This window comes from Heteronotia binoei, chromosome 2, assembly GCF_032191835.1.
Source record: "Heteronotia binoei isolate CCM8104 ecotype False Entrance Well chromosome 2, APGP_CSIRO_Hbin_v1, whole genome shotgun sequence".
NCBI classification, from domain to species: Eukaryota; Metazoa; Chordata; class Lepidosauria; order Squamata; family Gekkonidae; genus Heteronotia; species Heteronotia binoei.
Genome location: NC_083224.1, coordinates 22,472,744 through 22,488,432, shown reverse-complemented (window position 1 = coordinate 22,488,432; position 15,689 = coordinate 22,472,744). Strand labels below are relative to the sequence as shown.

The 15,689-nt window shown below is 47.2% G+C and overlaps 2 protein-coding genes across 2 annotated transcripts; both read right to left on the bottom strand.

Moving 5' to 3' along the window:
• Nucleotides 1-5,914: 5,914 nt before the first annotated feature.
• On the bottom strand, nt 5,915-7,738 carry LOC132566027 (gastrula zinc finger protein XlCGF57.1-like; the record flags this gene model as incomplete). Its single annotated transcript, XM_060230679.1, has 1 exon — nt 5,915-7,738. A coding segment is annotated over exon 1 (1,821 nt), but the record flags the coding sequence as incomplete, so codon positions are not given.
• Nucleotides 7,739-7,981: 243 nt separating this feature from the next.
• On the bottom strand, nt 7,982-15,159 carry LOC132567260 (zinc finger protein 584-like). The gene is made up of 6 exons (XM_060232947.1): nt 15,054-15,159; nt 13,571-13,685; nt 12,442-12,512; nt 12,105-12,231; nt 8,236-8,355; nt 7,982-8,076 (listed from the first exon to the last, which is right to left on the bottom strand). The coding sequence occupies exons 2-6, from the start codon at nt 13,683-13,685 to the stop codon at nt 7,982-7,984; spliced, it is 528 nt and encodes a 175-aa protein (XP_060088930.1). The 5' UTR covers nt 15,054-15,159.
• Between the last annotated feature and the right edge of the window lie 530 nt (nt 15,160-15,689).

Genomic DNA, 15,689 nt, shown 5'->3' with positions numbered 1-15,689 from the left:
AAACCTTTGGATTTCTGAGCAAAAAGTCTCTGCCTGGTTAAATTGTTCTGGGTTTCAGGGCCGTGGCCCCAAAACCGGTTAACACTTTTATGTTCTCCTCCTAGGTCCGACCCCTCTCTGGGCTAGTTTCCTTTCAAAACCTTGCCACCCAATCAGAAGGACAGAAGGGATCCTGGGAGATGTAGGCTTTCTATAGTAATTCCTAGGCAGGCTTCTCTGGAACCTATAGGCCTTAGTAGGCCTAAGATCATGACGGAACTGGAGGCTCCTTGGCCGTTTTTGAGTTGTTTTCAGTTCTTTCAACCTGCTCTCCTCTTCTGATGTTGACAGAGTCCTGGCTGCTGTTAGACTGACCACGAACTTGCTTGACCCGTGTCTCTGTTGGCTGGTTAAGACCAGCAATGAGGATATGGGACCCTATGAAGGAAATTATCAACCTGTCCATGGGAACATGGGAATTTCTGGAGGACTTCAAGGAAGCAGCGGCCACACTGCTCTTGAAAAAATCATCATTGGATCCATTGCATTACTGCCCAGTTTAAAACTTAGTGTTCCTGGGTAAAGTAATTGAAAGAGCGGCAATGGAACAACTTCAGGGCTTTCTGGAGGACACACTGGCACTGGACCCATTCCAGTCAGGTTTCTGCCCTGGCCATGAGACGGATACTGTGTGGGTCACCAGGGCAGTCTCCCCCACTAGGCAAACTAGGTGGTTGCCTAGAGTGCCAGCAGGGTGGGGGTACCAAATTCAGCATTCCCCCCTCCCCTCTAGGATGGTCTTCATAGGCAGCTGGATTGAGGCAGTTTGGCACTGCTGTTACTGTTAGATCTCATGGCAGGTGTGACAAAGCAACCGCTTTCATAATCTTCCCTCTAAAACAATCGCCTTGTCTGTTTGCTTCAGTCATCAAAATTTTCCCTCAGAAAATGGCACGATAGGCACAGGTAGAGACTTAAACAAATTTTGTTTTATTTAAATACACTGGCAGGGAAGGGAATTGATATACACATAGAGATTTGGAATAGGTAGGTAGAATGTTAAACCTAATCACAGAACTGTATCTGAGATTACTGGCTTCCCAAGAGATGGTTTTGCACTTAAATTGGCTTCTTTGAAGGGTTCCAAAGGCTATCAGGGAACTGAGAAGCTTGCCTCTAAAAACCACTTGCAGACTGATTTTGGGTTCCCTATGGAGATGGCAATCACAAGCCTTGCCTCTGCCTGAAACAGCACCTTTCCTGAAAAGGACCAGATGTTAGTGCTGCTGAGAGTGCAGTAAGATGGTAGGACCAGTGGAGGACTGGCCATTGTGTCAGTTTGCCCGAAGACAAGTGGGCCCCCTTAAACATTAGACAATATGTTAAAAATGTTAATGACCTTTTAGTAGCTTGAAAATATATTAGAAGTTCCAGTATTATTACTGTAATGCAACTAAAATTTATGTTGTATTTAGGGTTGCCAGCCTCCAGGTGGAACCTGGGGATCGCCCGCTTTTACAACTGATCTCCAGCTAGCAGAGATCAGTTCCCCTGGAGAAAATGGAATCTGTATTTACATTTAGTATCTACCGTATACTGCCAGTAATATGTACAATAGATGTACACTAATTACTAAAAATATATATATTTATTTTGCAAAAGTTTTAATTGTACATTTTTCCACTTATGTATTTTTTTTAAAAAAAATATTGCTTACAAAAATTAAATGATAGCCTTAAGCCTTATAGTTGGGGGGGCATATGTCTCCTGGCAACCAATATTTTTAGATTCAGTCCGCCACCAGGTCTGCTGGGTCACTGGGTTGGCCTTTAGCAAGAGGGCTTGGAGCTGAGATCGACAAGGGAACCGGTTCTGACCCTGGAACTGAGGTTGTCTCAATACAGCAAGTCAGGAAATGAAGCTCAGGAAGATTAAACATATTGAGTTTGTTGTCTCAGAACATAACAACAACACATTTCTTTCCACACTGTGATCCCTGTCCTACAAGTTGTTCAGCAGGGCCTTAGGGCATTGCATTCTCCCTGGATCCAGTGGGAGGGCAAAGTGTCAAGCTAGGCTTCCCAACCCCCCCGCCCTCCCAGGGGACCCCCGAATTAGCAGACTCCTCCCCCGCTCTCCAAAAATCCGGAAGCGAGGGGGGGGGAACGGCGCCATGTCTCTTTCCCTGCCTGCCTCCCTCACAGGCTTCAGGCTTCTCCCTTCCTCCGGGTCACAAAGACCCGCCCACCACCAGCCTGCTATTCACTCCAGTCCACCCTTCATGAGGTGCATGCTGGGACTCGTAGACCTTGTGTCCTCTCCGGCTGCCGGGTGGCGTCTCCTTGTGGAGTCTGGCTGGCGGCGGGGGGGAGCTCCGCCCCCAGAGTACCATGTGCGTTTCTACCTCTGGAGGCTTCCGTCGCTGATTGAAAAGCTTCCTCTTGCGATGGTGTGTCTGTGTTACTTTGAAGAAGTTGGCAGCAACTCGTGAGTAGAGAGGCCAATCCCTCGCTTCAGAGTGGCCAGAAATGGGGGTGGGGCCTGCTGAGCACTTTGTTATTCCCTACGCGGAGATTGATTCTCATAGGGTATAATGGGGAATTGATCTGGAGGTTTCGGGGGCTCTGGGGGAGCTGTTTTTTGAGGTAGAGGCACCAAATTTTCAGTATAGTATCTAGTGAGCCTCCCCAAAGTATCCCCCAAGTTTCAAAACGATTGGACCATGGGGTCCAATTCTATGAGCCCCAAAAAAGGTGCCCCTATCCTTCATTAATTCCTAAGGAAGGCATTTAAAAAAGGTGTGCGGTCCCTTTAAATGTGATGGCCAGAACTCCCTTGGAGTTCAATTATGCTTGTCACACCCTTGTTCCTGGCTCCGCCCCAATGTCTCCTGGCTCCACCCCCAAAGTCCACAGATATTTCTTGAATTGGACTTGGCAAAACTATGTCAAGCATACATTTTATTCTCAGTAGAAAGCTATATTGTTTATTATCTTACTGTACTGTTGCATATCAAAGCTATGTAAACTATTCCCAAGTTAGCACCTACTGTAACAAATGTAGAAATACCAGCTTTGAAGACAACACCTCCCAGGGACGATTCCCAGGCCTAAGCCTGAGACCTAGGATGTTTGGAACCACAAAAGATAGCCGGGCCTGCTGGGTCACTGCCCGGGCCTGTGATAGCCGGGCCTGTGAGTGTAGCTTTTCACATGTATATGCAAGAATTCCTTGCATTCTTTAGTGTCTCTTTGATGTATCCCTTAAAGCCAGCTATCTTGTGTTAAACCGTATCACTTTCAATATGGTCTTACCATGAGCACAATGGATTTACAATAAACCAATACTTTGTTTCAAAATCATCCGTTGGTTATCTTGAAGTCTGTATGCTTGACAGTACTGAAGAAGTCTTTTGTTTATGACCCTGCCTATCACCCCTTCAATATACTCACAAAATTCTTCTCCCTGCAGAAATGAGGTTAATACAGCAGAACTATTTTCCTTCTCAATATGTGATTCTTTGTTTTTCACATGCAGAGGAGACTGAAACTTTCTGTTATGGGGTGGTTTGCCATTGCCTTCCCCAGTCATCTACACTTTCCCCCCAGCAAGCTGGGTACTCATTTTACCAACCTCGGAAGGATGGAAGGCTGAGTCAACCTTGAGCCGGCTACCTGAAAACCCAGCTTCCACCGGGGATTGAACTCAGGTCGTGAGCAGAATTTAGGACTGCAGTACACACTCTGTACCACGGGGCTCCTGTGTCAGCCGGCAGGAACCGGTGCTAAAAAGGCATTCCCCCATTTTCGCACCGCCGCTCTCCCCAGGCTCTTCCCACCCCTTTTTTGCCTCCCCCGGTCTCTCTGCAGCCCCATTTTTGCCGCTGCCACTCTCTCCGGGCTCTTCCCTGCCTCTCCCACTCTCCCCGCAGCCCCATTTTCTCCGCTGCCGCTCTCCCCTGCCTCCTCCACTCTCCCTGTGGCCCCATTTCCCCTACTGCCGCTCTCCCCGGGCTCTTCCCTGCCTTCCCCGCGGCCCCATTTCTGCTGCTGCTCTCCCTGGGCTCTTCCCTGCCTCCTCCGCTCTCCCCGCGGCCCCTTTTTTCCCAGTGCCACTCTCCCCGGGCTCTTCCCTGCCTCCCCCACTCTCCCCGTGGCCCCATTTTTGCTGCTGACGCTCCCCCCCAGGCTCTTCCCACCCTCAAGAGCGTGAGAGCGAGTGAACTGGGGCCGGGCAGCTGGCTGCTGGAAAAAGCAGCCAAGCCTCCATGGCCCCCCCACCCAAACTTTTATGCCCTGGGCCCCCCCACTCAGAAATTTCTGGCTATGGGACTGAGCCTGCAGCAAAAGCAGCCTCCAGCTCCCCCCAGGAGTTAAAGAGTTGGCTGGCCTGGCGCTGCTAGATGCTGAGGAGCTGCTGAAGGGCAGGCGAACCTAACAGAGCCGGCTTGCCTGGCTTGCTTTCTCACTTTTTTTTGCTGTAGGCAATCTGGATTTCTGCTTGGGGGGAAAGTGTCCTGTGCTCACAGCCCACCACTCAACTAGAGCCCAGATGGAGTTTTGCAATGGCTTCCCTTTCCTCCCCGCCAAAAGTGCCTTGCAAACCCGGTGAGCACGGAAGCAGTTTTCTCTCACACCAGAGATGGGTTTCCCATGGGGCGGGGATGGCAGATGGAGAGGAGGCGGGGCAAACGGACAAAAACAGAAACAACGGGGAGGGGTCAGGTGAAGAGGGAAGCTGACGATCAGAGAAGCAACGAGGGAGGGGGCAGGTGAAGTGGGGGTTAGTGATGGGGAAAAGGCGAGGCAGGTAAGCTGAGGGGAAGGGGCCGATGGAAAAAGAGGCAAACTAGCTACGGGGGGGGGAAACTGGGGGGGGGGGAGAAGCTGGCCCAGGGCCCCTAAAGGCATGGGGGCCCATAGGCAAATGCCTCATTTGCCTAATTGTTAATCCGGCCCTGCCAAACTCTCTCTCTCTCTCGGCTTGGCTTCGCGAACGAAGATTTAAGAAGGGTGCAATAGTCCACGTTTGCTGCAGGCTCGCTGGTGGCTGACAAGACCAATGTGGGACAGGCAGGTCCGGCCACAGCGGCTGCAGGGAAAAGTCTGATTTAGGGTTGGTCCTGTAGCAGTGCGATTCTTCCTCAATCTCCTTTTGTCCTCAAGACCAGCTATGCGTGCGTTCTCAAAGGAAGAGACAGCCTGGTGGATGGTGTGCCTCCATGCTTTGCGATCTGAGGCTAGGTCAGACCACTGGTGATGGTTGATGTGACAGGTGCTAAGGGATTTCTTCAAGGAGTCCTTGTACCTCTTCTTTGGTGCCCCTCTATTTCGATGGCCGGTGGAGAGTTCGCCATACAGGGCAATCTTGGGAAGGCGGTGGTTTTCCATCCTAGAAATATGCCCTGCCCAGCGCAGCTGCGTCTTCAACAGCAGTGCCTCGATGCTGGTAACCTCTGCCCGCTTGAGGACTTCAGTGTTGGTCACAAAGTCACTCCAGTGGATGTTGAGGATGGTGCGAAGGCAGCGCTGATGAAAGCGCTCAAGGAGTCGCAGGTGATGACGGTATAAAACCCACGATTCGGAGCCATAGATGAGGGTTGTCATCACAACCGCTTTGTAAACATTGATCTTTGTGCCTTTTTTCAGATGCTTGTTGCTCCACACTCTTTTGTGCAGTCGGCCAAATGCACGGTTTGCCTTTGCCAGCCTGTTGTCAATCTCCTTGTCGATCTTGGCATCTGAGGAGATGATGCACCCCAGGTAGCTGAACTGCTGGACTGTCTTCAGAACTGATTCACCCACAGTGATGCAGGGAGGGTGATAATCTTCCTGGGGTGCAGGCTGGTGGAGAACTTCTGTCTTCTTCAGACTAACTTCTAGGCCGAATAGCTTGGCAGCCTCTGCAAAGCAGGACGTCATATGCTGCAGGGCTTCTCCCCTGTGTGGATTCGTAGATGACTTTGAAGACTGCTTCTGTGATTGAATCTCTTCCCGCACTCTGAGCATTCAAAAGGCTTCTCCCCTGTGTGTGTTCGTAGATGACTATGAAAATTTCCACTCCAACTGAATCTCTTCCCACACACTGAACATTGAAAGGGCTTCTCCCCTGTATGGGTTCTTAGATGTTTTTGAAGACTGCTACTGTCCCTGAATCTCTTCCCACACTCTGAGCATTCAAAAGGCTTCTCCCCTGTGTGGGTTCTCTGATGTTGATGAAGGTGGCTACTGCGGCTAAATCTCTTCCCACACTCTGAGCACTCAAAAGGCTTTTCCCCTGTGTGGGTCCTTAGATGACATTGAAGACTACTACTGTCACTGAATCTCTTCCCACATTCTGAGCATTCAAAAGCCTTCTCCCTTGTGTGGGTTCTTAGATGACTTTGAAAACTGCTACTGTGACAGAATCTCTTCCCACACTCTGAGCATTCAAAAGGCTTCTCCCCTTTGAGTGTTCTTTGATGCTGTATTAGATTGCCACTCCGACTGAATCTCTTCCCACAGTGTGAGCATTCAAAAGGTTTCTCCCCTGTGTGGGTTTGTAGATGACTTTGAAGATTGCCGTTCTGACTGAATCTCTTTCCACACTCTGAGCATTCAAAAGGCTTCTCCTCTGTGTGGGTTTTTTGATGTTGTTGAAGATAGCAACTGCGGCTGAATCTTTTCCCACACTCTGCGCATTCAAAAGGCTTTTCCCCTGTGTGGGTTCTTAGATGTCTTTGAAGACTGCTATTGTCACTGAATTTCTTTCCACACTCTGAGCATTCAAAAGGCTTCTCCCCTGTGTGAATTCTTTGATGTTGTTGAAGACTGCCACTGCGGCAAAATCTCTTCCCACACTCTGAGCATTCAAAAGGCTTCTCTCCTGTGTGGGTTCGTAGATGACCATAAAGACTGCTACTCTCACTGAATCTCTTCCCACACTTTGAGCATTCAAAAGGCTTCTCCCCTGTATGGGTTCTTCGATGACTTTGAAGATGACCACTGTGACTGAATTTCTTTCCACACTCTGAGCATTCAAAAGGCTTCTCCCCTGTGTGGGTTCTTAGATGACTTTGAAGACTGCTACTCTGACTGAATCTCTTCCCACACCTTGAGCACTCAAAAGGCTTCTCCCCTGTGTGAGTTCTTAGATGACTCTGAAGATGGCCATTGTGGCTGAATCTCTTCCCACACTCTGAGCATTCAAAAGGTTTCTCTCCTATGTGGGTTCTTATATGTTTTTGAAGAGTGCCACTGTGAGTAAATCTTTTCCCACACTCTGAGCACTCAAAAGGCTTCTCTCCTGTGTGAGTTCTTTGATGATGTTGAAGATGGCCAATCCAACTGAATCTCTTCCCACACTCAGAACATTCAAAAGGCTTCTCACCTGTGTGGGTTTGTAGATGACTTTGCAGATTGCCACTGTGACTGAATCTCCTTCCACACTCTGAGCATTGAAAAGGCTTCTCCCCTGTGTGCGTTCTTAGATGAATTTTAAGATTGCTACTCTGACTGAAGCTCTTCCCACACTCTGAGCATTCAAAAGGCTTCTCCCCTGTGTGGGTTCTTAGATGCTGTTGAAGACTGCTACGGTGACTGAATCTCTCCCCGCACTCTGAGCATTCAAAGGGCTTCTCCTCTGTGTGGATCCTTTGGTGCACAAGGAGTTGTGATTTGTATCTGAAGTACTTTCCACACCGAAAGCATTTACATGCCTTCATTATACTGTGCTTTGAAAAATGTATATTATATTGGGTTGGATCTGAGAATTTCATTCCACACTCCAAGCACTTGTATGTTTCCTTCAACATGTGAATTACTTCTTGAAAATCCCCACCTTGGCAAGGAATAGATTTAACCCTTTTCATCATCCTGCACCTAACTCTCTGAGGTCTGCTTGGAATCCTGACGTTTCCTCTCACACCTTCATTCTTGACTACATCTGGCAAGTGATGATGCAGTTCCTCATCCTCCTCATTCCTCTGATTATCTCCTGCTGGAATAAAGAGAGAGATCTCCTGTTAGAATCTACACATGGAGGTATGATGTGCTACTGGATTTTTTATCCACACTCCAAATATTTCAGTGCCTACCTCCTCCTGTTGTACACCGAAGTCTACAAGAATACCTATAGACTTTGAAAGTACATTAAGCTTCCTGCATCAGAGACACTTGAGTCCTTTTTCCTTCATTTGTCGACTGACCTTTCTTCATGGACTGGGGTTTTATAAAGGACCCCCTTTTGGGGAAGGAATGGGCTTATCCTTCCTCTTACCTGCATGGCTTTCCTCCTGCCTCTGAGGTCCATCTCCAAAACTTTCTTTGGCATCTTCATTCTTCACTATATCCAAGGAGAACCTCTGGAATTCCCTCGCTGTCTCCTCTACATCCGCTGCTGGAATGAAGAAAGAGTTTCAATCAGCATCCATACAAGAAGCCAAGCCACCAGTCAGACACTCCTTGCTCTTGAGTCTGCATTTCTTTTATATGATCTTCCTTCCTACCAAACTGAGCCACTGGTCACACCTTGCCATAGAGCTGTTTTTACATTCTGCCCATCCCCCCTCTCCTCAAACATACTTTAAGGGAGAGACTGGCAAAGAATGATTCCCTCACTGTTCCCAGTTGACTTGCTGTGCAGCTCTTGTGACTCTCTGCTCTACAGAATTAAATACAAGCAGTTATCATGATATGCAGTACTGTGACTACACTGAGAGTTTCTTTCTACTTGTGAAGAGAGCCAGGAGGAGCTGGGTTTCAGCCTTCCCAGATACATGTTTTTTGTGGATCTAACCATGATCTAAGTAAGTGAACCCCACACTTCAGAGGGGGACCCCATGGTTTTTGGAAGAGATGTCATTTGTTAAGGGGGCAAGTGATGACCAATGAGAAAACCAGCCCTGCAGTGTAGGGCCACCTTTCTCAAGCTCGAAAGCATTTTCTTGCGATTTCTGAGCCATACTCTACCAGGGGTGTCAAACGTGCAGCCCGGGGGCTAAATCAGGCCTCCAGAAGGCTCCTATCAGGCCCACAAACAAGTCTGCTTCTCTCTCTTTCTTCCTATGCATCACAGTTTGTTTTACCAGGCTTGCTCAATTGTACAAGAGCTACAGAGCAAAAGTGACCAGCACATGAAACGGCTTATCAATAAAAGCTCTCAATGCCCAGCCATTCAATGTTTTCCCCTGGGTCTTAAGTACAAAGCATTACCCTGAGATTTCAGCGACTTATATACACACTCCTGAACAGCATTCTCAAGATTGCTACAGCACAGACACTGTTTCCAGATTTTGATGCAATAATTCAGAGCAACAGGTGTGAGCTATCAGAGACAGTTAAATAAACAAAATATTGCAGAAGTGCTAATCTTTTAAGCATGTTTTATTTAAAGGTGTTTTTTGTTAAAAAAAATTCTTCAATTGTGCTTGTCTGTGTCTTTTAAAAGTTTATGTCTCCACTACCTAGCATTACATTTTTGACACACATGGCCCAGCCTGACAAGGTCTCATTTATGTCAGATCTGACTCTCATAACAAATGAGTTCAACACCCTTCCTCTACTTGCTAGCTGGGCATATTGTCTAATGTGCAGCGATTTCTGAATCATCCAGGTGGTTCTGCCTCTTGTAGAAGCACCAAGTCAGCAGGTCTCTCTTATTTTCAGCAAGAGATAGCCAGAAAACTGGCTTATGGGGTCTCAGGGTCATTAACTTGTTATAGTAGAGTAAGAGCCTCTGGAAGCCCATCCCAGAGAAACATGCAGTGCTGAAAAGTCCAGATAAGGCCTCAGAAGAGTCTGTCCTGTTCCGTCTTTCCAAAACATCTGTTAACATGCAGGGAACTTGCACCAAATGTGCATGTTCAGCATGACCAGGATGATGTAATGTGAACATGGGGAAGCTAGTTTGGCAGACCCTTAGAGCAGTACAGGGGTGTCATTGTAGTCAACCCTCTTCCTTGGGGACGGGGGAGATGGTGCTGGCTGGCTTTGGAGAAACCCAGGCATTGGGGCGTGCTGAGTGGACGGGTATACCTGGCTTTTCTGTGTCTGTGTGTTTTTCCATGACAGATGCTTTCCTGCTTCAAGGGGGTGGAAAGGACTTCTTAGCCTTTGGGAAGGAGTTGGTTACTTGCCGCTGAAGAAGATGGGAGGTTGATACAGTATTTCCTCTATCCTTTTATGGATCAACCAACTGTGCTTCAACTGAGAACCTGTTTCTAACTGGGTTATCGAATCTCTTCATTAGCACACAATTCCATCCTCTTGGGGAGAGGAGTGATCTACCTCACGACAACAGAGGTGGTTATGTGGTTTGACTTAAGCCAGTTCCCCCTGGGTTGCAGTGTTAACTGGTGGGACTACTTGCTGCAAACACCCCTGAAAGGTAGAACAGCGCCAAAGAAACCACTCAGACTCATCTCCAACTCATAGGAAGGCCTGAAGGCATCCATGTGAAGAATGAAGGAAAGGGCTGATGTGCCTTTGGCCTCATCTAGCACGGCTGTTCTTAGGTAAACCCCCTATTCCCTGGAATAGCTAGTATTTAAAGCTAGCGTGGCCACTCAATAGCCACAAATCAGCTCAGCCCCAGAAGGAGCTTCTGAGCCTCCAGATTCCAGGCCCAAGAAGGCCTCTCTCCTCAGTCAACATACTTGGTAATTTTACCAAACCAAGCACAGCTTAGAAGTGAAGAGGAAAGGTCCCATGGGTACTCCTTGCTCATTCCGTCGGCCAGGCTACTATTGGGGCTCTCGAAATGGGAGCACATACGGCCGGGGTTGCGCGGACTGCACTGGCTGCCAATCACCTACCGAGTCCAGTACAAAGTGTTGGTTATTACCTTTAAAGCCCTATATGGCCGAGGACCAGCCTACCTAAGGGACCGTCTCTCCCCATATGAACCCCAGAGGGCACTGAGGTCAGTGGGTAAAAATAAAATGACCATCCCTGGGTCGAGAGAGGTCAAACTCCAAAACACCAGAGCACGGGCATTTCAGCTGCGGCTCCTGCACTGTGGAACCAGCTTCCGGAGGAAGTGCGGGCCCTGCGGAACCTCGACCAGTTCCGCAGGGCCTGCAAGGCCGCCCTTTTCAGACAAGCCTATACTGATATCGACTGCTAAGTTGCTAGGAATAAAAGAACCGCCATCTATAATATTACCATGGAACTATCTAAACTGGCAGAACCAGCGCCAGAACAGTTTTATTGCTGCCAGATACATTTAATGTAATTTAAATTATGTGTTTTAACTTAATTAACTGGTTTTTATATGTTTAAATTTTTTAATTGTTAAATTTAAAGTTTTGCCTATCTATGTTAACGTATGGAATGTTGTTAGCCGCCCTGAGCCGCCTAGGCGGGGAGGGCGGGATATAAATAAAATCTATTATTATTATTATTATTATTATTATTATTATTATTATTATTATTATTATTATTATTATTATTATTATTATTATTATTATTATTCCCTTGACATAACTGTAGAGGATACCCACTTGCTGCCAGTTCACTTGGGAGGAAATAGTCTCTTGAGATCTTCCGGAAAAACTCTCTAGCCATTCTTCAGATGCAAGGCCCTTGTCTATCTCAAACATAGGATCTTTTACATTCCTGGCTTCTTTGAGGGACAGAGGAAGAGGGAGGGAGGGAGGGAGGGAGGGAAAGAGAAGAAAGATCATTTTTATATAGGGAAGGAGAGAAATCCAAGAAAGAGCAAATTTCCTCTGGAAGGACAGAACCATGGTCAAGGTCAAAGCTCACAAGGCTAGTCACTCTAAGGGGGATGGATCTTTTTCAGGTTACAGTCAGAGTGGATGGCCTCTTTACAAGGGATGTTGTAAAGGCTGACAACTGAGAAATTAGGATCTGGTCCTTCCAGAGTCTTTCAGAGGGCCACTCAAGTCTGCCTTGTCCTTGGGTGATGGCTATAATACTGGCCTCAGCTACCCCTGGATCAGTGGGGTGGCTTGTATCGCTCTACCTGGCCATGCTGAACATCACATTAATGGTGACCCCAACTTCTCGAGACACCCAGTGGTGGTCAATTAACTGCCCTGGCCTCACAAACATATATTGCTGTTGATTCATGCATCATTCCAATGGCAGCAATTCACACCTTTAGCACCTATGAAAGATCCTTACCCAGAAAAGCCACACTTTCATAGTTCTCCAGCATGACTTCCCTGTAGAGATCTTTTTGGCCCAGATCCAGCAGGCCCCACTCTGCCACGGTGAAATACACGGCCACTTCCTCAAAGGAAAATGGAGACTGAAAGAAAAAAGCAGATTCCCCCATCACAGATCATGCCAGGCAGAGACCTGACACTCTTGACGGAGTAGTTTGTGAGAGTGCAGGATGTAGAGCTTAGTAGGTGTAGAGGCAGTGCTGTTCAGAGCCTCTCTTCCTCATATAGCAGGAAGAAAACCTTCCCTAAGAACGGAGCGAGGGCCCTGACTATCCCCCATCCATCTCCCCTACCTGGACCAGAGGTCGAGGAGGCGTTTCCACTTCTCTGCAAAGAAAACGGCTCGATAACATCTCTTCACTGCCTGAGAGGGAGCCAAAATGGGAAGGAAGAATTTTAGCCTCTAATTCCTATTTTCTTTGCTTTTCTTAATCTTGCTTATGCATCCCAATTCCCAGAGTTGTGAAATCTTGTCTTCTTTATACTCAAGAAAATTGGTAATAACTATTGGTAAACTGTGGGAGAGGCAGAAGAGAAGCACCAGGTACCCATGAACCTTGGGAGGTAATAAATGCTGCCAATACATTGCAAACTTCTGTGAAACTTGAAAGTGTCTTGTGAGTCCTGGAACTCAAATGGTTTCAGTATCCCTGCTAAATCAGACCAAAAGCCCAAGCGTGACATTCTCTCACTTGCTGGGCCTTCTTCCCCATATTTTCATTCTTCCCCATGGCCTGGGCTCCCTAATCTAGTGCCTTCTTTCTGAGTGTTGCCACCCAGATGCCCCTGAAAAGTCTTTAAGCTGGGACACAGAGGCCCAAACTGCTGGCCTCTGGCAATGGGTTTCCTGAGATTCGCTATGCCAGAACAGGGTGTGTGTGTGTGTCTGTGTGTGTTTATAACGTGCTGTCAAGTCACAGCTGACTTATGGGGACTCCAGTTCTTCAAAGCAAGAGACATTCAGAGGCGGTATGTCATTGCCTGCCTCTGCAAAGCAACCCGGAATTTCTTTGGTGGTCTCCCAATCCCAAAACTAATCAGGGCTGACCATTCTTAGCTTCTGCGATCTGACGACCTTGGTTAGTCTGGGCCATGCTGGTCAGGGGAACGTGGAGGTTCCATTGATTCACCTTAGCTCATAGCTGCACCCAGATTTATCTTCTTTTCTTTTTTAGCTGCCTTGAGTCTTTCCAATGGAAAGAAGGTGAGATATGCATATTTCCACTGATATAAATAAGAACGGGATTGCCCTCCATGAATCTTTACACTTCCCCTTAAAGTGGAGTGACCATCATGGCATCCCATGGCACTGTTACCCAAAACTCCATTCTATGTGGTCTGTAGAAATATTTCCCTTTTCTCTTTTCCTGAACCCTGTTCCCAAGAAGTGTCCCAATTCCCTTTGTCAGGAGGCCCCCTTACCACTTGACAGGGCATCTTGGGCAAACTCCTGGGCCTGCGCCCTCCGACCTTCCTCTGACGGAGCTCCTTCTACCTCAGAGAACTTTGCTTCCACCTTCATGGATCCTCCCCACATCTGAAACAACAGCAAGGGAGAGGGATAAGAGAAGGAATGGAACAGGCTGGATCCTGACCCTCACCCAGAGTCTTCATCCCTGACTTCACCATCATGGCTGCAATATCCACTGGGGAAGAACCAGGGTTGGATTTTCTTTCCAGTCTAGTGAACTATTTAGAGGTATAGCCGGGCTTTTTCTGTAGCAGGAACTCCTTTGCATATTAGGCCACACACCCTTGATGTAGCCAATCCTCCTGGAGCTTACAGTAGGCCCTGTACTAAGAGCCCTGTAAGCTCTTGGAGGATTGGATACATCCGAGGTGCATGGTCTAATATGCAAAGGAGTCGTGCTACAAAAAAAGCCCTGGGTAGAAATATCTAAGAAAAGACAGGAACGATACACTGAGGCATTATTACTAAGCAATTAAAAGAGAACAGATTCCTTTCAAGAAAAATCTTTTTTTTAAAAAGAAAGTTTTAGAAATTAAAGGTGCATTGCAAACAATGGGGAGGGGGAAAAAATCACCAGGAGTAGATGCAGTATCAAAACCACAGAAAAGAAGTCCATCAAAATCTCAACAAGAATCTGCTAACAAAGATAGAAGATAAAACAATGGCCCACAGATTGGAAACTTTCAGTTTACTTTCCCATTCTGAAAAATGTAGACATCAATGATAGTAGCAACTATTGGGCCATTGCCTTAATTCCTCATGCAAGTCAAGTGACGCTCAACATTTTACAACAAGGACTGGTGTCATATATCGAAAGAGAAATGTCAGATATTCCACGTGGATTCACAAAAGAAAGAGGCATTTGAGATCATACTGCAAATTCACATTGGTTAATGGAGCATAGGAGACAATTTCAGAAGATAACCAGGTTGTGGTTCATAGATTACATCCATGCTTTTAATTACTGGGATGAAGAAAAGTTGGTTTGAAAAGAAATAGGTGTGCTACAACATATTATTTTGATGCATAACCTGTACTCTGTGCAAGAAGCCACTGTTAGGACAGAATACAAAAAAATAGAATGGTTTCCAATTGGGAAGGGTGCCAGACAAAGATGTATTTTATCTTCTTGTTTCTTCAGTCTATAAGCAGGATGTATAATAAGGAAAACTGGATTACATTTAGATGAAGGTGGAGTGAAAATTGGTGGAAGGAACATTAACAATCTGAGATGTGCAGATGGCACTGTGTTACTGGCAGAAAGTAGTGAAGACTTTAAATAATTACTAATGAAGGCTAAAGCAGAATGTGTCAAAGGAAGATTACAGCTGAACATCAGGAAGAAAAAATGATGACCAGTGGAGAATTAAAGAAACTGAAGGTTGATGATGAAGAAAGTTAATTGCTTGAATGGAGTGACTGAAAGCTCCTCACCTGCTGTGCCTGCCTCTTCTCCTCTGCCTGACTCAGGAGGAAACCTTCAGCCAGGGCCACTGCCTGGGAACTGGTCTCTGGCCCGCATCCTCTCACCCAGCCCTGCACTTCCTGGGGCAGAATGGCCAGGAACTGCTCCAGAATCACCAGGTCCACTATCTCCTTTTTGGTGCGCTTCTCTGGCTCCAGCCAGTCCTTACAAAGTCCATGGAGCTGGCTGCAAACCTCTCGGGGCCCATCAGCCTCCTGGTAACAGAACTGCCGGAAGCATCGGCTGCGTACAACTGTGGTTACAGCATCCTTAACCACAATCTCTGGCACAGCTCTTTCCCAGAATTCAGCACCACTCCCTGCTTGAATGGGATGGGAACCTTTCCTTGATGCCTTGCCAGTCCCAGGGCCTTCAGGGTCCTTCTTTTCCATCTCCTTCCCCTTCCTCTTGGGTTGCCTCTGACTCTGGAAATATATTCTTAATCTGGTTGTGAAAAGGGAGCGGGAAAGATATCAAAAGGGCAGGAAGAACAGAAAATGGAGTAACATCACTGACCCTGGTGAAGAATCACCTAAGGCAGGGGTGGACAAGGGTAGCTCTCCAGATGTTTTTTTGCCTACAACTCCCATCAGTCCCAGCCAGCA